Below are 22,503 nucleotides of genomic sequence, written 5' to 3' on the forward strand. Positions count from 1 at the left end.
ATATTGTCTTTTTTTTTTTTTTAATCACTCACGTTGTCCTCACTTTTGTATCACAGAAACCCATAAACATGATAAATGACAGACTAACTTGCAGTTTACAAGATTTTGTTTGTGTGTAAGTCTGACAGCCAAACAAATGATGACACTGAACCATAAATTTCAGTACACAGAAACAGAAGACTTGTATTATGATCGGGCATTACAAAAAATACTTAAGGACATATTTTTAATACATGTGGATATTTAGTTACAGGTTCTGCAACAGCTGGCGGTTCTATAATCAACACACTACTCTAGAAGCCTATTTTCTGTCAATGTATTACAATGTCCCAATAGTTGATTCACTAAAAATATATTTGATGACACACATCCCAATCACCATGATCACACGTCTTGCAAAAGAAAACCCAGTGTTGTAGTTCAAGGCAAAGTATATCAATCACTGTTAAAGTCTTAAAATGTTCAAAGGGTTTGTTGAATTGTTTTGAGATTTGATTTAGTTGTATTTTGTTAACTTTATATTAATATAAAACTGTGCACAAGCATCCTTACTATCAAAGTGATCAACATTATCAATCCCTCATCAGTCATCTATTTCAGATATTCTCCAGAATTTGACCTGCATGAACACCATTTTACTATTTCCAAATTTACCAGTTTTTTACCTATTCCAATATGTCTATACATCATGTACATACATCAATAAAACACAAGATACCTGGTATTTGTATATTGGTTTGGGTAATATAAAAAGTAAGATTATAAACAAAAATCAGTATTTACATATATATTTACACTTCAGTATAATACCCAATCCGTGCAAGAGACATTTTTTAGTCTGCTTGCCTGAACTAGGCCCTTAGCTTAACTATTTGCACAGTCTAGTGTTATCATATGGACTTTTATTTGCTGAGCTTACTTGAGTGAACACAATTTTACAAGCAGGGATGAGAATGGATATTTTCCTTTTCAGCTGAAACTTCTTTGCAATGGAGCATGGACGATATTTAAGGGGGAAGCCATCGGATTTTAAGAAATTTGTGGTCACAAAAATACATGGAAGATTCTCACCCCTGTACTAGATACAGGCTTCAGGGTGGGTAGTGGTGAAAGTCTCAGACTGCATACCTCAAAAAATGTCTTTCTCATAGTAAATGTGAATAAACATTCTCCACATCTGTTTTGCTAAAACTGCATTCGCATAATACATGCATTCGGTTCCAACACAAAAGCTATGCTACCAATACGCCTTCAATGCTTTTTATTCAAATAGATAGGAGGGCCTGTGTATGATATTGTAAACACATGTTAACACTGTCAGTGAAAGTTAATCAATTAGACCAGATTGCACAGACTGTACCATTTACAACTTGCACATATGATCATGCTGGACACTTCAATCCTTTATCCACTTTACCATGTAAGCCCGTAGGAGAGAATTATCTTTTGAGGTTTTCACATTAAATCCATGCACAGAAATTGGTCTAGTCGTATACAACATTAGTCAATATTTTGTGTGTGTACACCTACATATTCCTGTGATCCATGGAACACAGTCAGGGTTTCATGTGACAAACAAATGTGTGTCAAGTATGCATAAATGTAGAGAATGGATGCAGGAAAAAAGTATGCGTCCTGAGTGATGCACAATAATATTCATTGTACCAACAGTGCAACAAGAGCAGTTTCTGGGGTCTGTTATTTCATCCATCAATCATGATCACTGTTCACATGATCATTGATTCATGCCGGGCTCTTAAGTAATTATGCAAACGTAAAGTACACAAAACATTTGATTACTATATAGGACCCTCATATTGCCTTCCAGGACCCTTAAATAAATAATCCACTAGACCCGCTCTTTCGTACGTCAAGGTAAAATCACTGCGCAGTCCATTCCGAACATGTGCCCGTTAGACTTAAAAAGTTCTGAATATATTGTCATACAAAAGTGAGGACATACCCATAACAGGGAATCTGGTTGCTTATTATTAATGGATTAGGTAAAACATTTGGTTGGCATGGATCACCTTGTCTGAATGTTGTGTAAAAAGTAAGTGAACTACCCGGTGGAAATCGTTAATTTGCGGTCGATCTGCCGTCAATAATATCTTTCAACATATCATATACATGAAGTAAAGTATCTATTTTTAAGATTACGACAGGAAGGTACCACCTGCCTATAGTTCTGAAAATGATAAACCGCTAAACGTTCTTGGTATACATGTGTACCTAAATTCGCACTTGTCTTTCCGGAAGTACGAAGGAAGATGTAATTGCAAGGTGAGGGGAGACATTAGTGAGTCATGGTATTAGGTATACATTTCTATAGGCGAAATGTGATACATATCGAGCATCGGAATCTATAATTTATATTATTGTCATTCAATTCAGTGTGAAATTATCATATTAATAATTTGACATAGATATTTCTGTCAAAGCTTGAGGTGAACACCCCTAAATATTTCGTATTGGGATGATCCAAAATAACCTCCAACGCTATATCTGTACATTTTTTCATACCTTCTTTAGAAAACACTCTGTTGGCTTATGTTTTAGTGTATATGATCACCGTATACTAAAAACGTGTTGTATAAGGTAAATATATAAAGTTTTCATATATATTTACTCAATGAAACATTTGTGACGAGAGTAGAATACTAAACAACATGGCGCCTATCAAGAAAGGAGAACTGTCTGAATCAGAGAAAAAGCTATTTGATATCGTCCTCAAAGGTAAATATTTTCTTGTTATAGAAGCTGCGTGAGTATTTTTATACTTCATAATAAATGCATTCTATTTGGTCACAGTAATGGTATATGTTTCCGGATTTTCCCTCGATCACTAACCAAGCTAACCCGGTACCGTGGGATTGTCAGTAACGATTTTGCCACTGAATTGACTAAATCGCTTGGCACAATATTGCCATTAATATATGACAGGGTGCTTAAGAGATTGCAAATAATTATTTTATATCTTATTATTTATTCAATTAAGTCATTTTGCTTAAGATGTTCGCAGATATTCCACCTGAAATCATGGACTAGCCTATATCTGTTTTTCAGAATCTTCCAGAATATTAGAAATATCTTGAGAAAATGCATTTTATACTTGTCACATCAAACTCGCTTTACTCAAGTTAAGTTTCTCATATGCAAGTTGGGGATTAGGTGAGTGGTATCAATGCTGAACAGCTGTTGATGGTGAATAATTATCGGGCCTGGAGGGGGCCTAATTAGCGATCAATTAGCACCTACCTAACATTGTTACAGTGTGAACATCACTAACTTCAGTGTCATACATGCGATCCATGTGCAGAACCACCCTACAATAACTTTCTTATGGACTCCAATGCTTATTTTGAATAAGACTTCACAATCTCTTATTAATTAAATGAATGTACATTGTAGAAATGTTTACGTTCCACATGTTCCTGTTAAAAAAAACCATTACCAATAATATGTTTCCCATATTTATGTTATCAAGTGTCTTCATTGTAAATGTATTTGTCAAAAACTACGAACTGGAAATAACAATCAAGTTGTGTTCTCTGCCTGAGCTGCTGTTACATTTTTAGAATGCAGCAGCCAAGGCCAGACAGAGAACTGAACTCATGTATCATTGTATGTAAGAATTTTACTGTTGGCATGATTGTAGCTACTGTATTTGACGTAATAAGCGCCCAGGGCGCTCTCAAAATTAGAAATAGGGGGCTCTTATTAGGATAGTATTTTGGTGAAAAAAGTTTGTGAGTTGAAAGGTAAATTCTGTGGTTTATGCTGACAGCCTGAAATGTTTATATAGACATATATTATTCCAGAATTTAATTGCCCATAATTATAGGTGCATATAACTCAGGAGTGCGTATTGTATGCGAATAAGTAAGTCATTTGTACATTGATCAATCGGAAAGGGTGCTAATTGGGATTGTTCATTAGCCAATATATTAGCAAATATCGCCGTGGGCGCTTAATAGAGCGGGGCGCTTATTACGTCGAATACGGTATATGTAATAATGTTAGTGCGACTGGATAGTAAAACAGAACATTATAAACAGTGCTCCAGATATGCTGCATATTTTTAAAAATTCTCAAAATAAATCACATCAATATAAATTTAATGTAAAAAAAATTTCAAATACTCAATAGTAGAGCAATATTGTGCATAATTACCCAATGTAACCTCTTACCTTTAATGTCACATGGAATGTCTTTACAGATCTTTAATTTACTGCTGGAATGGAAGCACCATGTATATGTGACCTCTGCTTCTGTGCTACATTTCGCTTATATTAACTGGTTTTAACTTGTGAGCTAATGCAACATATGACACACTTGGAATTATAAGTCACCTGAAACAGAATTTTATTCAGAATTATATATTTGAAAAACATGTCTGCTCACTGGTTTGCAAATGCACAAGAGACAGGACCCAAAGGAGTAATAGTGTATTGAATACCCTAGAAAACCACCAGCAAATGTTATTAACATGTGAGTAAATATTCAATGCCTCCAAAACTTATCTGGAGCCATGGTATGAAGCTATGATGTTACAGCTAAACAGAAGATTGATCTGTAATGAGATTTTGGTTTTCATTTCTGTCGTTAGGTACTGTGGAGGAGATCCGAGCAATACTGAAAGAGCCAGATGTTCGGGTGGACTGTCTTGACCAGGTCAGTGTCTTATCATGAAAAATGACATAAGTTGCTTTCTTGTTTGAAATATTGCCAGAAATAATCAGCATATGCCTCATTTGATAAAAACAAAACAAAGCCCTGTATTATGTATATTATCATTGTTTTTATTGCCTAATGTTTCTTGTTCAAGATAAAGTTACTACTTATAACATAATCCATGATCAATTTATTATTATGAACTATCATTATGCATGAAATTGAATTATAAATGCAATGCAGATTCATACAGTTTGCACATCAGTTTTATTACTTACAATCATGAAAATATCTTGGTCAAAATTTCATGTAAAGATTGACTTTTTCCCCAGTTCATTGAGGAATGAATACAAAAACGGTGTGCATGTATTGTTGATGACTGTGCCAATGTGCAGTGAACCTCTCCAAAATATCAACAGAAAAATGCGAGCAAGGGGCAGTCCCATTTTTTGCATTTATTTCATGTTCACATTAATGTCATGTATTATTAATACAGTATTCAGGTAAATGTTTTTTATCTTTAGTCCGTTGGTTCCAAAGAGGGTATAGCCTCATACACGTAAACATAAATCGTTCCTAACCTCCTCCATGCAGTTGCTTTCATAGAGGGGGCAAAGGTGGCCTAGTCGTCTAAGGCGCCGCAATTCGCTGTGCACAGTTGTGTCCCTTAGGTACTCCAGAAACCTATGATTTTTAGGTTGGAATCATGGTTTGCCCTGATTTTGTCTCTAGGTTTGTCAGCACCATACACGTGCTCATGGGTTTCACTTAAGTGGTAAATGTCTGAGACCTGCATCACTTTGGGCTTTCCTCCCACATTAAGCTGACACACCGTGATATAACTGGAATACTGTTAAAAGCGGTGTTAAACCCAACTCACTCATTACTTTCATAGGGAAATCTCTGTATGTGTCTTGGTGTTAACAGAGTCTATGAGAATGTTTATTACCCCCAGTCCTAACAAAGTTGGCAGGGGATATAGAAATGGGTTCGGTCCGTGCGTGTGTGCGTGTATGCGTGTGTGAGCGTCCCGAAATCATTTCCGGAGCATAACTCAGAAACCGTTAATATTTCTCTATGAAACTTTGCATGTCTATCAGACGCATGCTGAACTGGTGCCTTTTGCTATTTAGAAATTTTTGAATTTTGAATTTTTTATGTTTCCTTGGCAACAAGTTGGACTTAGGTTCTATAGGGTAGAGTTCGTTTCCGGAGCATAACTCAAAACCCGTTCAATACTTTCTAACAAAACTTTGCATGTTTTCCAGACACATACTGAACTGGTGCCTTTTGCTATTTAGGAATTTTAGAAATTTTTATTTTTTTTTACCTTTCCATGGCAACAAGTTGGACTTAGGTTCTATAAGGGTGGTGTTCATTTCCGGAGAGTAACTCAAAAACCGTAAAATACTTTCTTACAAAACTTTGCATGTCTACCAGGCACTATTGAGCACTTTTAGAAATTTTTATTTTTTACGTTTCCATGGCAACAAGTTGGATTTAAGTTTTAATATAGGGTGGGTACACTTATGGAGTATAACAAATAAACTGTTAAATATTTCCTTGCCAAACATTGCATGTCTTTATATAAAGCACATACTGATCTGGTGCCATTTGATGTTAAGGAGTTTTAGGAATTTTTATTTTAGAATTTCCATTGCAGCTATTTTGACATGGGCTAAGAGAAATGTTGGGTCAGTTACCTGGTTTCGGACCATAACATGTTAAAATGGGCGGGGGACATAGATGACATTGTGTTTGTTTTTGATTGATGAATAGCCTGTATGTTTCAGACTGGGATGACCCTGCTGCAGCATGCTGCCTTCAAGGGGCGGTATGAAATGTGTGAGGTTTTCCTTGCACATGGAGGTGATGTCAACTCAAATTACCATGACAACGGATACTCTGCCTTAATGTTTGCTGCCCTTTCAGGTGAAAATAGATTCTGAGACTACATTACCAAAGTTGTTGAATCAGAAAAACAATTCTTTTATTTTAATACTGAGTTACATTTTTACGGTAAGAGCCAGTAGTTGCATTTATTTGGAGACACATTAATTTCAAGATTTACAGTAATGAACTATTGCCATGTTTTCTGCAGGCTTATGATTACATATAGTTCTTGAGTATGTTCAAGCAGGATCTGCTTGGCTGGTGAATTATTCATTGAGATGAATACAAGTCTAAAATACTACATGTCCGGAATTTGATTGTTATTTTCAATTTCTTTAAAACAATTCAAATTTTATGTTTCCACTTGCACAAGAAAATTTGTCAGTAGTAAAATCCTGGATACAATGGTTACAGATGGACACAGAGGTAATAATCACGATAAATTTTTTAACTTATCCTGCATTACTCCGTATTACATTTACTGCTGTCTTTGACAGAGAGACGAACTGTGTGAGATCCAGCTGCTGAAGAAAGTTGTTTCCATCTGTCCAGGAAGCAGCGCCCCCTCCCACACAGTCGGCACGTGACCCGGAAGACATGACGTCATGTCAAAACTCATAACTGCTTTGTCAACCACATGGATCGGACGTGAACTGTATCCCTCAGTGGAATTATTAAAGAGAGCTTTCTTGGTCCTGACTTTCTTTCGTTTTCTACGACAAAAGTCTGCTGTATTACCTTTGCCTTCATTATATTGTTAATTGGTAATGTTTCTCGCTCGGGTTCTGACTCTCGTCACGGTTTTTCCGAGCGTATTGTTGTTTCCCGCCATTTTGGTTTACCGCCATTTTTTCCCGCCCTGTTGCGATTCACTACATGTCCACGTACTTTCGTGTTTTGTGTCTTGAATTCGCTCTATGGTTGGAGTTTTACATTAAGTTTAATGATTGTTTTCGGCGTGTTTGAAGCGTAATTGTTTGCTCTTATTAACTTTGTAACAAGAATAAGTTATGTTGAGTTACATTATGTTTCACGTTGTGTATTTACACATCGTTATGTTTTTTGCTTCAATTCCAGTATGTCTCGCTGCTCTCGCTGCCGCGGGAATAAATCTGGACGGGACCCCCACCCCTGCTGCCTGGACTGTACAACCCCGTGTACCCTCACAGAGCGTTGCAGTTATTGTAGTCCCCTGTCGCCAGTCGCCTTCACCGCCTACCTCAGAGTGTCTCGGAAACGATTCACCCAGCGTGTGCGTCGACTCGCCAACATGTCATCCAACGTAGAGTCTGCCTCCCATAGCACGACATCCGACCGTACACGGTCTCCTACACCACCCTTACCGTCATCTGCTTCGACATCATCGTCTGCAGCATCGCCCGTTTCGGGTTTCCTGTCACCTCTACCATCTACGACGACAACTCCGGCGCCTCCGATCTACCCGGCGCCTCTTGGTCCGGCGCCTCCGATGTACCCGGCGCCTCTTGGTCCGGCGCCTCCGATCTACCCGACGCCTCCGATCTACCCGGCGCCTCCGGCGCCTCTTGGTCCGGCGTCTCCGGCGCCTCTTGGTCCGGCGCCTCCGATCTACCCGGCGCCTCTTGGTCGCAAGCTCAACCCACCTCAGCGACGCCGACGGTGCCTCCTGCGACGCCGGCGACGCTGACGGCCCCGACTACTGTTACTGCGATTCCTGAGGCCCCCTCCACATCGGGTGCTTCTCGGTCTCGAACATTGTACACCTCGTCGCCTCCGACTGTCTCTCGGCACTCGTCCAAGTCTGCTCGTTCCCGTCGTCGCTCTCGTAGTCGCTCTCGTAGTCACTCACCCGTACATAGACGACGACGTCGTTCCTCCTCCTCGGAAGGATCATTTCGCCCCAACTATGACCCTCCATCTCCCGAGATTGATACACACTTGGGCCTTTCACAGGTTGCTGATTGGTTGGCGGACCGTCTGGCCTCCGTCGCTCCCTCCCCGGGCTCCGATGTGGATAAAAAGTTGACGATCTGGTCTAATCCGACTTCTCTACCACCCGACCCAATGCTCACTGACCTGGTTACGGCGTTGGACGAGGACTTCGCTAAGTTGTCCCTCACGCCGTCGTTCAAGGCTCCGCGTTTCCGGCGGGAAGATTTCCCCGTCCACTCCTTCGACGTGGCCGACGGTGCACATATCCTGGACGAGGACTTACATCGAATGACCGGGTCTTCTCAGTCCGTCACCATACGTATGCCGGACTCCCGACTCGCTTTCGTGGAAACAGAACTGCGCCGTACTTTGAAGCCACTATCTACACTTGCTTCATCTGCCAGAGCCATTGACCAGGATCTCGCTGAATCCAATCCTAACAGGATCGACCACTTGCGCACGGTTATGACGTTCCAACTTCGCCAGATCAATCACATGCGCAATCACCTGAGAGCTGCGCTTGCGGAGATCACCACTACTCGATGGTTGGGTTACTTGACTTCCACGGACTGGGATTCCGAATTCAAGCGTTCCTTACTACGACAACCTTGGTTGGGTCCTACCCTTTTTAATGGTGCTATCTCCGCTACCCACACCCGCGTCTCCAGTTTCGCCAGGGATGAAACTGCTCTCAGAGCCTTGGAGCATGTAACACACCAATCAGCGGCCAAGTCCTCCAAAGGCAACTATAAACCACGCCGTTCCTCCCTCAAGGTCGTCTCCAAACATACCTCGCCCTTTCGTGGGACAGGGCGTGGTCGTGGTAGAGCCCGTGGCACTTACCAACCCCGAAGGGATCGTCGCCCCGGCAAGGGGGCCGATTCCACCTCAAAGCGTTGACCGGCGGCACCTCAACGACTGGGACCTCCCACCCCCAGTCGTTCCGGTCACCGACACACCTGTGGGTGGGAGACTAGGCCGGTTTTGGAGAAACTGGTCCATACTGGAGGACCCGTTCGTCACCGACATCCTCCGTCAGGGTTACCGGCTCCCATTGTCTGCGCTGCCTCCTCTGACGTCTACTCCGTCAACGGCCGCTTATTCACCCCACCAGCTTCGGCCCCTTCACGACAGCATCCTTTCCCTACTGCAGAAGGAGGCCATAGAGATCGTACACGACCCGGCTCGACACCCAGGATTTTACTCTCCGGTGTTTCTGGTGCCCAAGAAGGGGACCACCAGCTGGCGCATGATACACAATCTCTCCACTTTCAACCGGCTCTACCTGGAACGTCCTCCCTACTTCCGAATGACGACGTTGCGACTGCTCAGGACGAGAATCTCAGCTGGCGATTCCCTGATCAGCCTCGACATCCAGGACGCCTATCTTCATGTCCCCATCCACCCCAACGACCGGCGCTTCCTCAGGTTCCTTTTCAATGGTACCCATTACCAGTGGGCGGTCCTACCATTTGGAATTTCTACGGCCCCGTGGCTTTTCACACGGATCACCCGCCCGGTCGCCGCCTACCTACACCTGAGGAACATCAACTTCGATCCATACATCGACGATTGTCTCCTCAACAATCGGGACTCGGCGTTGCTACTGCGTCACAGGGATTTTACCCTGCGGCTCTTCAATCAGTTGGGTTGGATCGTCAATCAGACCAAGTCGGAGCTGATCCCATCGTTCCGTCTGCAGTTTATCGGGGGCCTGTTTCTCACGGATCTGGACCTCCTTCAAGTCCCCAGAGACAGGTGGTTGAAAATCCTCGCTCATCTCTTCCCTGCCCTTCAACAGGCTCGAACTCTCCGCCAATGGCAGGTTCTATTGGGTCTCCTCACGTCGGCTCAAGACCTGACTGCCAGAGGTCGCCTCCAGCTCCGTCCAATTCAACGGTTTCTCGCACCCTTTATCCGGCAGCAGGATCCGGAGTCCCTCATCGTCCTCCCGGTCCACCTCCACCCCTTCCTCCGATGGTGGACGGTGGAATCGAACGTCTGCGGCGGCGTCTCCTTGACCGCGCTACAGCCCTCCCTCCACCTGTTCGTCGACGCATCCAAACAGGGTTGGGGGGCTCATCTGGGGACTCAAACAGTTGCAGGGCTGTGGTCAGGAGATCGACTCTTCTGGCACAGCAACAACCTCGAACTCGAAGCTCTCATACTGGCCGTCTCCCACTGGCAGAACATTCTCCGGCACGGCCAGTTGGCCATCTCCACGGACAACATCACCGTGGTGTGGTGTCTGAGGAATCAGGGTACTCTCCACTCTCAGTCCCTGCTCAACCAGACCTTCCGATTTTTCGACCTGGTGGACCGTTTAGACTTGCAATTCCTTGTTCAGCACATTCCAGGTTGCCGGAATGTTCTGGCAGACGCTCTGTCCAGGCCGGACAAGGTGGCTCCCACCGAATGGCGACTCCACCCAGAGATCTTCACAGTCCTTTGTCAAACGATCGCCTCTCCAAACATCGATCTGTTCGCCACGTCTCAGAACTGCCAGCTGCCGACTTACATCTCGCCGGTCCCGGATCCGGCCGCTGAAGCAGTCGACGCCTTCAGTGTTCCCTGGGAGGGATTAAGCGCGTACGCTTTTCCGCCTCCGGTTCTCCTTCCCAGGGTTCTTCAAAAGATCCGGGCCACTCGACACTTGACACTGATTTTGGTCGCGCCTTGGTGGCCGGCCAGAAGTTGGTTTGTCGACCTCCGCAACGTCGCCAGAGACAACCCTCTAGAACTGCCAGCGTGGTCCAACCTTCTGCTTCACCCACACAGTCGGTTGCCCCACCCAAGTCCCGCTCGGTTTCATCTGCACGCCTGGCACATCTGCAAAAAGCCCTAGGAGCCAAGGGCTATTCGACTAGAGCAGCCAAGGCTATTGCTTTCGCCCATCGTCCATCTACACGGGGACTATATGATGATAAATGGTCCTCGTTCCAGGTGTTCTGCTCTGACAAGCATCAGGATCCGATGACGGCATCCCCGCAGTTCCTGGCTGAGTTTCTTCTGTACTTGCGCAGCACGCGTCGATTAAAAGGCTCTACCATCTCCACGTACCTGGTCGCCATTAACTCCGTCCTTGCCATTCCGGACAACCGGAGAATGACGAAAATTCCCGAACTCCAGGCTATGCTGCGCTCGTTTCGTCTCGACGACCAGAAAGCCAAGTTCAGACCGCCTGCGTGGGATCTGAATGTGGTCTTAAAGGCTCTTCGGGAGGCTCCCTTCGAACCACTCCACACGTCTTCCTTTTACGACTTAACGAAGAAGACAGTGTTTCTACTGGCCTTGGCTACTGCCGCCCGGGTTAGTGAGCTCCACGCCCTCGACGTCTCTCGGGTCAGGTTCGAACGCGGGACTCATGGAGCAGTTCATCTTGGGCTGTGCTGGGACTTCATCGCAAAGAATCAACTCCCCGGACAGCCTGATAGATCCTTCACCATCCCTCCACTTTCGTCGATTGTGGGTGCCGACGACGTGGAGGAGCTCTTATTATGCCCAGTTAGGGCCCTGAAGGTTTTCCTGCGACGGTCTAAAGCCTGCCGTAAGTCTAGGAAACGCCTTTTCCTACCGGTCTCCCCTTCGTCGCTGTCGGAGGTCAGCCGGAATACTATCTCCCTGTGGCTCCGGGCGGTCATCCTCCAATCTTATAAAGTCGCCGGATTGGACCCCCCCAAGGCTAACAACCCCCACGAGATTCGGGCGGTCGCGTCTACCATGGCTCTGCACAGTAACTGTTCCCTCAAATCTATCATGGAAGGCTGTTTTTGGCGTTCCGACACCGTTTTCGCCAACCACTACCTCCGTGATGTAGCCTTGGAAGATGTCGCTGGCGTTCATAGCTTTGGTCCCCTGGTGGTAGCTCAACAGGTCACCAACCCCCGACGCCACTGATTCTCCGTTACCCTGAGCGGGGCCCGTCGACCTCTCTGGTGTTTATCACCACAGATTAGAGGGCTCTACTGCGTTCCGCATTCGCTCTTAGGTCAGTGCTAGTTTTGGCATTCCCGCCTCATACTATATCTGTCACCTATTTCGGGTTCCCTCTTTTGCATCGACTCTCGTTTCCTTTCAGAAGGAATGGTCGCTGGTGTTCCGGTCATCGCTTGTCCATGCGGTGCGATTTCATCGGACCTTTGTCGAGGGTTTTCTTCTGGCTCACATCTGAAGGTATGCCCACCGGCCGTGCCGTCTGATAAAGATGCAATACGGAGTAATGCAGGATAAGTTAAAAAATTTAGTAAAATCTAAATATTTTTTACATTTGTATACTTATCCTGCATTACGAAGTCTAAGTGCCCCCCCTGCGCTCCGCTTCCTCCCCACGAAGTTTCCGATGTTATGTTAAAGCAGTTATGAGTTTTGACATGACGTCATGTCTTCCGGGTCACGTGCCGACTGTGTGGGAGGGGGCGCTGCTTCCTGGACAGATGGAAACAACTTTCTTCAGCAGCTGGATCTCACACAGTTCGTCTCTCTGTCAAAGACAGCAGTAAATGCAATACGGAGTAATGCAGGATAAGTATACAAATGTAAAAAATATTTAGATTTTACTAATACTGCGACCATACTGATACTGGTGTATTGCAGGTAATACAGAGGTGACCAGATTGATGCTGCAGGCGGGGGCCAAGGTTCATCACATAAACTCAGTCAACAGAACAGCCTCTCAGATGGCAGCCTTTGTCGGTAGGTGGAGTCAATGTATATCACAGAGTTTAATTAGGATAGGAGACAAGTTACTTTTAAAGTTGCTTATTTCTAAATAACTCTAAAAGTATGTTGACACATTTTGTCTTAAGGTGTAATGTACTTTGATTAATGAAAATATCTTAGGATTTGATCATTTTTGAACGATTAAACATACACATCATTGTTTATATATGCTTGTCTTATATTGTATTTGGGTTTCTCAAATTATCTTTTTGAATCTTTTCAGGTCAACATCAGTGTGTTTCAGTCATTAATAACTTCTTCCCCAAAGAAGACATCGAATACTACACTGTGCCACAAGGTGACTATTCTGTTGTGTTTACACCTCTTTAAATATAGATTGATGCCCATTCATGGTTATTAGTTTCAAAAGGAATGGGAAGATCCCAACTCAGTGAATACACTTTTTCGAACAAACAATAAGAAAACAATAAGAATTGATAAGAGGAAACAATCCAAATCTTGACAGTGGTCAGATCCTTTGACATGGACAACAAAACTGTGTTCTATGCATTGGGGTTATAGTGTTATGTGTGTTATGTTGCAGGTTTGGAAACAGAAGCTAAGCTGCCTGCAGCCATTGCCCCTTCCTTGCTGACCCTGGTGAACTCTGTTAATATGCACCCAGTGAAGGTGAGTACTGCACCCTACTCATCACTCATACCCATATTGGAGAGGGTGCACAGGGGGGGGCAACTCTAGGTGCTTCTGTGCAGAGTTGCACCCCTTTCCCATGACAGAATCCCCTGCATTCGTCACCACTCGCCCCTTTCCATAACCTGCAAGAAGACTCCCCCCCTCTCGATGAATGTTATGTGCAAAAATACGACAAACCAATCAGAATGCGCTTATGATTTCAAGTTCTTTGTCGAAGAATCCGACAGATATAATTTTTGATTTTTCATATGTCTTGCATCTAAAAATATACCCAAGACACAGTTAAATGTGTTCAATCATACTGTATAATTCCGCATGTCCAGATGTGCTTTATTTTGTATCTGAAATATATATGATATATGGGGAAATATATAATTGAACCATTCCGCAACGAGTTGACAATTGTTTAGGTATGCCTGTTAGCTTGCGCTAAGATGGAACCCATTCGCAAAAATGGCCATGAGAGGGGCACGAGTCGCTATTCGGCTTGTCCCGGTATAACACGAGTTGGTCACGAATGAATCCCCTGATCAGAGGTACATTTGGATCATGATCCTTGGTCTGTCTGCATCATACCCTACTCATGGCTTGTGTTATCTCCCATGTAAATTTGTCATCTTCAGATGATTCTTGTTCTAAATTAAACGTGAAATACTTTCAAAGCAACCTACTCACTATAGCTGAAATGAAGCAAGGTATTTTCAAGACGGATATGACACAAACAATTATTTCTTCTTTGAAATTGTACTTGTTTCTCTCAGCTGGGTATTTTTCATTGTGCACGTGAATATTAATAGTCTATAGCTCACACGCTTTTCCTTAGAGAGTTTTTTAGAATAATTTTGTCAAGAGACCTGGTTTATGGTGTGACCGATGGGTGTGTGTTTGCAGATTGCGTTGTACATGAAGGATCACAAGGAGCTCCAGGAAGATTGGTACAAGGTGACAAGGGTGCTGGACCTGCTGGTGGAGAGGAACATGAAGTCCCGGGAGACCAACGACGTGCTGGCGCTCAAGCTGCACTACCTGGCCACCATCATCAGGAATACAGCAAAGGCTGCTCTGGACAAGGACGGAGACATGGAGCCATGGATCAAGAGGTGAGTAATTATCTGTCTCATTACCAATATAAGCTACCAAAGTCACAAGCCTGAGGTCAAGTTCAAGACATTAGTTTTGACAATGGCCAATATAAATTCATGGTTATCAGCCATCAATACAACTGTAAAAATAGCTGCATGAATGTATTTTATTCAGAATGAATTATATCAGTGGTTGCTATGACAACACTGGTATGTTGCAGCTTGTTAAAGGGTTGTGGTGTCGCAGTATGTATGATGCAGTGGTTGCTATGACAACACTTGTATTTGCAGCTTGTTAAAGGGTTGTGCTGTTGCAATATGTATGATGCAGTGGTTGCTATGACAACACTGGTATGTTGCAGCTTGTTAAAGGATTATGGTGTTGCAGTATGTATGATGCAGTGGTTGCTATGACAACTCTGGTGTGTTTCAGCTTGTTGAAGGGTCGTGATGGTGATGCGTTCCCAGAGAAGCAGGAGCGTTTGATCCGCCAGTCCCTGAAGGAGTTCCCGTACGTGGAGTCCCAGCTGCTGCAACAGGTCGTCAGGCAGATTGCCCCCGTCAAGATGGTGAGTCACATGAGGGAACACAAGAACCACAAGTCTAGTTTAACTGGTACCATTACATAAGTTTTAAGTTAAGTTCAAAAGGTCTTGAAATCTCTTTCCCGAAGTACTTAGGTGTAAAGAAGGGGTGACTGCTGCCATGGACTTCGGAGTGGATATAGTGTGTGTCCAGAGAGTGGAAGCTCATACCAAAAGATATTGTTATACCTCCATTAAGAATATTCCAATTCCACTGGTATTTCCGTACCATATGACAAAACAATACATTTCCATGACTGACACTGACATCGAATATTGACTAGTTACATGATCAGTTTTGATCTGTCACATGATGGATATTGACTCTTCTGCTAGAAAACAAGATGGTGTCTAGTACTGACATTTCACAGTCTGCAGCTAAGTTACTGTAATCAAAGGGGGGGGAAGGGGGGGGGGCACAAAGTTACTTATCATCTCAAGACCGATCCTGCAATTGCCCTGTCCATGTTTCTATATGTAAACTGTTGCCAGGGTAACTTTGTGAAGTTCCTGTGGATGTCAGTTGCCAGGGAGACTGTTAAGTCTCTGTCAATATTAATGGCTCTATGACAACTGTTGCCATGGAGATTGTGAAGGCCCTATTGATACTAATGACTGTATGACAACTGTTGCCAGGGAGACTGTAAAGTCCCTGTTGATATTAATGGCTGTATGACAGCTGTTGCCAGGGAGACTGTGAAGGCCCTGTTGATATTAATGGCTGTATGACAACTGTTGCCAGGGAGACTGTAAAGGCCCTGTTAATATTAATGGCTGTATTACAACTGTTGCCATGGAGATTTTGAAGGCCCTGTTGATATTAATGGCTATATGTAAACTGTTGCTAGGGAGACTGTAAAGCCCTTGTTGATATTAATGGCTATATGTAAACTGTTGCCAGGGAGACTGTGGGAAGCCCCTGTCGATAATCATGGCTATATGTAAACTGTTGCTAGGGAGAAGGTGTGACAGCTCTGTCCATGTTGATGGCGAGTATCAATGGTCAGCAGTACGGCTGGGATGAGGACACCAGCTGCTCCACATGTGGGACACAGAACCCCGAGAAGAAGTGCTCGGCTTGTAAAATGGTGAGTACTGGTAGATTGGAGTCACAGACATCACAGTAATAAACTCCAGAGACATTGAGCATACGTGTGCAATTATGAATCTTAACTGATCAGTTTCCTTTTTGTTCTTTTAATTTTGAAAGAGGGTTTGATCTTGCACAACATGACGTCTCCCCTGTGCTGAGGGGCATACGGAAACAACATGTATAAATACTGACAGTTTTGTTGTTGTCACTAGGTGGGTTACTGCAACCAGCAGTGCCAGAAACTACACTGGTTCACACACAAGAAGTTCTGTAAACAGTTAGCAGGTAAGGGACACATGCTTCTTGTGTAGATTTATATCACTGTCTGTGGTACGATTAAAGACTAGGTCTAAAGAATTTGATGTCAAACTTACAGTAAGCAGAATGAAGAAAGAGGGTTTGAGGACATGCAGGTTGTGGGTGTTTGCTACTTTAGTGAACCCCATGAACAATTTTATGATGCTGCAAGACCAATGATTTGACCATCAGACAGCTGGTGCAAAGGGACATAACTCTGGAGAAGTATAGTTAAAACAATGTCTGTGTGACATTGGGTTCAAGTGTCATTGTTTTGTCAAGCTTGTGTTTCAGTATTGCTCTTATTATTGAGTGCATATATTAAATGTTGCTTTTGCTGACAACATCATGCACAGTTTTGGTCATGGTAAACCATCACAGGTTTTGATGAAAATCTGATCACTGGAGATGGAGCACCCGTGAAGATCCAGGGTAGAATAGGTCTTGGGCAACCCTTGCTTGCCGTAAAAGGCGACTACGCTTGTCGAAAGAAGCGACTAACGGGATCGGGTGGTCAGACTCGGTGTCTTGGTTGGTGCATGTCATCGTATCCCAATTGCTTGGATCGATGATTATGATGTCAATCACTGGATTGTCTGGTCCAGACTCAATTATTTACAGACCGCTGTCATATGGCTGGAATGTTGCTGAGTGCAGCGTTAAAAAAGAAACAAAACTGGAGATGGAGATATTTTTATGCATGGTTATCCTGATTGGTGCTGAATTCTTCCTTCATGGAGTCCACTAAAAGCCAGTATTGATCCACTCACCAAAGGTTGGAGTGTATTTCATTATGTAATCTTTTGTTCGTTGTGTAAAGTGTAAAATTTATCAAAATGTATTACAGATGTTCAGGGTAGTAATTGTTTAATTTTGGTCACAGACAGCTAAAGGGGAGTTGAAATGAAATCTTGTATGCTGCATCAGTCGCGCCAGGTCAGTAATGGCTGCCTTGTTTGTTGCAGAAGAGAATGTGAGACGTGAGGAAGTGAGGAAGCAGCGAGAGGCAGAAGAGAAGAGACAGCAGGAGGAAGCACAGAAGAAGAAAGCAGAAGAGGAACAGGCAAAGGAGGAAGAGGGGAAAGAGAGGCAGCGTCAGGTTGATGAGCTGCACGAGCGAATGAAAGAGGTTGGCGTGGGAGATCTTATAGGTAAGGGTGTGTCATGACGTTACTGTATTATTTGTGGTATGCAAGAAGGGCCACTAGAGTTCCTGTCTGTTTACAAAGGGGCATAACTCTTGTAGTCAATTATGACAATGGCACTGACTTAAGTTCAAAATGTGGCATCTTTACTAAATCCTCAGCCACAACCTCATTACAGGTGTTAATAGTTCCCATGACTTGATGTCCACAGATCTGTTGAGAAAATAACCTATCATTTGATTTGGATTCATTGGAAAATTGGTCTTCAGACATTAAACTGTTGGCAGGTATCATGCAAATATTTTCTACTGTTTCAGAATCACAAGGCTGTGAGACAAAGACTGATTCCAATAAGAAAGATGAGGAGAATGAGAGCGGAAAGACCCTGTCTTCTGTCACAGAAAATGGCAACACATCAGTAACAGAAGACACTAACCAGAAGCCCCAGCCAGACACAGCCAGCATAGCTAGCTGATCACAGTCTCAGCAACAAAAAGTTGTCCCTCAAGAGCCTAATCAGCAATCCTGGTCTTCTGGCCAATAATGTCTATTAACCATTAAGTTTATGTTTGTGAACCACACCCATCTCAATGCACTCCTTGTATTGTGGTCAGCAGCAAGAAGGTTTACAGTAGTATGTGCTCCTCGTCGCCAGTCCTTCAGCCATCCAAAGCACAAACATGATGACATACTGCCCTGCCTACACTGCTTGTCATCATTAGCTGGTGCACCTTCTAATGAATCATGTGTCACCATGTTTGATTGCCCTCTCCGCATGTGGATGAGCTGTAGCCCAGGACAGACTTGACACAGTATTATGTAACTAATAGAAGAAATGAGTTATCATACACAAATACAGGCCATTTTTATGACATTAAAATGACAAAAAAGATCTGGTTTGATGTGAAAGTGTCTTGATAGGTTTTCCTAGAATCTTATTTCATCTTTGTATTATTTAATGATGAATGTGAACAACAAAAAAATGACAGTAACCTAAAATGTCTCAATCTCATTGCAGAACTCATTTTGGCTGTTCCCTCCAACTGCTCAATATTTACAAGACAGAGGCCCTTTTGACTGTGTTAGAAAGTATGCACATATTTCCCTTGATATTGTTCTTTGTTTGTTGTCTTCAAGACCCCTGTAGTTAGGTTCTTGGGAATCTTCTATTTGATGTCATTGAAGTCCGTCTCCTCATGGTTAATTTCTAGGGGTGTCCTCAAGAACTATCACTACGAGTGTCTGCTGCATTCATGCCTATGGGTGTCATCTTCAGGGTACATCACTGTGGAGATCTTTGGGGTACATCACTGTGGAGATCTTCGGGGTACATCACTGTGGAGATCTTCTTCGTACATCACTGTGGAGATCTACGGGGTACATCACTGTGGAGATCTTCAGGGTACATCACTGTGGAGATCTTCGTACATCACTGTAGAGATCTACAGGGTACATCACCGTGGGGATCTTCAGGGTACATCACTGTGGAGATCTTCGGGGTACATCACTGTGGAGATCTCCAGGGTACATAACTGTGGAGATCTTCGGGGTATATCACTGTGGAGATCTTCGGGGTACATCACTGTGGAGATCTTCAGGGTACAACACGCTGGAGATCTTCGGGGTACAACATCCTGGATATCTTCAGGGTACATCACTGTGGGGATCTTCAGGGTACATCACTGGAGATCTTCGTGGTACATCACTGTGGGGATCTTCAGGGTACATCACTGTGGAGATCTTTAGCGTACATCACTGTGGAGATCTTTGGGGTACAACATCCTGGATATCTTCAGGGTACATCACTGTGGGGATCTTCAGGGTACATCACTGTGGAGATCTTTGGGGTACATCACTGTGGAGATCTTTGGGGTACATCACTGTGAAGATCTTTGGGGTACATCACTGTGGAGATCTTTGGGGTACATCACTGTGGAGATCTTCAGGGTACAACACCCTTGAGATCTTTGGGGTACAACATCCTGGATATCTTCAGGGTACATCACTGTGGAGATCTTCGGGGTACATCACTGTGGGGATCTTCAGGGTACATCACTGTGGGGATCTTCAGGGTACATCACTGTGGAGATCTTCAGGGTACAACATCCTGGATGTCTTCAGGGTACATCACTGTGGAGATCTTCAGGGTACATCACTGTGGAGATCTTCAGGGTACATCCCTGTGGTGGTCTTGGGGTCCCGTCCCTGTGATGGTCTTTTTCCAGTTTTGTTGTCTCTGTAACAACCCAGCAAATGTTACATATGTTTGGGGTCATTGTTTTCAAGTTTATTTGAATGATACATGGTATTGTTGTTTTTGTGACCATTACATTCGAGATCATGTGGCATAACTATACCAGTTTTAAATATACTACTACCCTTGTCAATATAATATTCAGCTATTAGCCATTACAGTTGTCTGAAGTTAAATCACAGTAATCATTGCTCATCAGCTCGTCATTGCTGTGTCAGTGTAAGACTAATTGCTAAGGAGTTGATGTGGTCAGTGTATTTCAGTGGAAGACTCTGTCTCTCTGTGGGGACAGTGGGTAGCCCTGTGTTAGTGGGTGCAGTTCCCTACATTGACTGTTTGTGGAACCCTTTCTTGTGACGTACCTGAAGGTCAACCAAGAACACATGGAGGAAGACATGTGGTTGCTTGTTAGGTGTTGTCTCTTTGCCTGTTTTGTAATGGAGTACTCATTGTCAGTGTGTTCAATAAATCATGAGTTACCTTTATAGAAGGTTATCAGTCTTCTTTGATGAATGAATGCAAATTCTGTATGGGCCTTGGATAATGTTTAAAAAAGTGCTGATACCCACAGGATACATGTGTCATGCAGAAATGCTAACATACACTTGACTCCTGTGTCATGCAGGAGAGGCTGACATACCCTAGACACCTGTGTCATGCAGGAGAGGCTGACATACCCTAGACACCTGTGTCATGCAGGAGAGGCTGACATACCCTAGACACCTGTGTCATGCAGGAGAGGTTAGACACCTGTGTCATGCAGGAGAGGCTGACATATGCTAGACACCTATGCCATGTAGAAGAGGCTGACATTCCCTTTACACCTATGTCATGCAGGAGAGAATGACATACCCTAGACACCTTTGTCATGCAGGAGAGGCTGACATACCCTATACACCTATGTCATGCAGGAGAGGCTGACATACCCTAGACACCTATGTCATGCAGGAGAGGCTGACATAACCTAGACACCTGTGTCATGTAGGAGAGGCTGACATACCCTAGACACATATGTCATGTAGGAGAGACTGACATACCCTAGACACCTGTGTCATGCAGGAGAGGCTGACATACCCTAGACACCTGTGTCATGCAGGAGAGGTTAGACACCTATGTCATGCAGGAGAGACTGACATACCCTAGACACCTATGTCATGCAGGAGAGGCTGACATACCCTATACACCTATGTCATGCAGGAGAGGCTGACATACCCTAGACACCTATGTCATGCAGGAGAGGCTGACATAACCTAGACACCTGTGTCATGTAGGAGAGGCTGACATACCCTAGACACATATGTCATGTAGGAGAGGCTGACATACCCTAGACACCTGTGTCATGCAGGAGAGGCTGACATACCCTAGACACCTATGCCATGTAGGAGAGGCTGACATACACCAGACACCTATGTCATGCAGGAGAGGCTGACATACCCTAGACACCTATGTCATGCAGGAGAGGCTGACATACCCTAGACACCTATGTCATGCAGGAGAGGCTGACATACCCTATACACCTATGTCATGCAGGAGAGGCTGACATACCCTATACACCTATGTCATGCAGGAGAGGCTGACATACCCTAGACACATATGCCATGTAGGAGAGGCTGACATACACCAGACACCTATGTCATGCAGGAGAGGCTGACATACCCTATACACCTATGTCATGTAGGAGAGGCTGACATACCCTAGACACCTATGCCATGTAGGAGAGGCTGACATACCCTATACACCTATGTCATGCAGGAGAGGCTGACATACCCTAGACACCTATGCCATGTAGGAGAGGCTGACATACCCTAGACACCTATGTCATGCAGGAGAGGCTGACATACCCTAGACACCTATGCCATGTAGGAGAGGCTGACATACCCTATACACCTATGTCATGCAGGAGAGGCTGACATACCCTAGACACCTATGCCATGTAGGAGAGGCTGACATACCCTATACACCTATGTCATGCAGGAGAGGCTGACATACCCCATACACCTATGTCATGCAGGAGAGGCGGACATACCCTATACACCTATGTCATGCAGGAGAGGCTGACATACCCTAGACACATATGCCATGTAGGAGAGGCTGACATACCCTAGACACCTATGCCATGCAGGAGAGGCTGACATACCCTAGACACCCATGTCATGCAGGAGAGGCTGACATACCCTAGACACCTATGTCATGCAGG

At 44.1% G+C, this 22,503-nt stretch overlaps 2 protein-coding genes across 6 annotated transcripts in view; one reads left to right on the forward strand and one right to left on the reverse strand.

The window, feature by feature from the left end:
• Positions 1-2,369, reverse strand: part of LOC124152888 (peptidyl-prolyl cis-trans isomerase G-like) — a 36,769-nt gene extending 34,400 nt beyond the window's left edge. Inside the window, exon 1 of one of the 5 annotated variants that reach the window (XM_046525947.2) lies at positions 2,233-2,369. In XM_046525947.2, coding sequence (XP_046381903.2) covers positions 2,233-2,297 — 65 coding nt within the window. In that variant the 5' untranslated portion in view covers positions 2,298-2,369. The other 4 variants (XM_046525948.2, XM_046525950.2, XM_046525951.2 and 1 more) reach the window with 4 other exon arrangements.
• A 268-nt stretch (positions 2,370-2,637) lies between these two features.
• LOC124152890 (ankyrin repeat and MYND domain-containing protein 2-like) lies at positions 2,638-20,524 on the forward strand. The gene is made up of 12 exons (XM_046525953.2): positions 2,638-2,736; positions 4,610-4,674; positions 6,468-6,606; positions 13,072-13,170; positions 13,421-13,495; positions 13,742-13,827; positions 14,743-14,951; positions 15,367-15,502; positions 16,474-16,605; positions 16,823-16,895; positions 17,873-18,058; positions 18,370-20,524. The coding sequence occupies exons 1-12, from the start codon at positions 2,670-2,672 to the stop codon at positions 18,525-18,527; spliced, it is 1,425 nt and encodes a 474-aa protein (XP_046381909.2). The 5' UTR covers positions 2,638-2,669; the 3' UTR covers positions 18,528-20,524.
• The last annotated feature ends 1,979 nt before the right edge of the window (positions 20,525-22,503 follow it).

The sequence above is a fragment of the Haliotis rufescens genome, unplaced genomic scaffold, assembly GCF_023055435.1.
Source record: "Haliotis rufescens isolate VD_foot unplaced genomic scaffold, xgHalRufe1.0.p SCAF_4, whole genome shotgun sequence".
Taxonomy (NCBI): Eukaryota; Metazoa; Mollusca; class Gastropoda; order Lepetellida; family Haliotidae; genus Haliotis; species Haliotis rufescens.

Coding starts and splice junctions, on each gene's coding strand:
- LOC124152890 (XM_046525953.2), top strand. CDS start 2,670: ATGGCGCCTATCAAGAAAGGAGAACTGTCTGAATCAGAGAAAAAGCTA. Junction 13,171..13,420: donor TCAGATGGCAGCCTTTGTCG/GTAGGTGGAGTC, acceptor GAATCTTTTCAG/GTCAACATCAGTGTGTTTCA. Junction 13,496..13,741: donor ATACTACACTGTGCCACAAG/GTGACTATTCTG, acceptor GTTATGTTGCAG/GTTTGGAAACAGAAGCTAAG.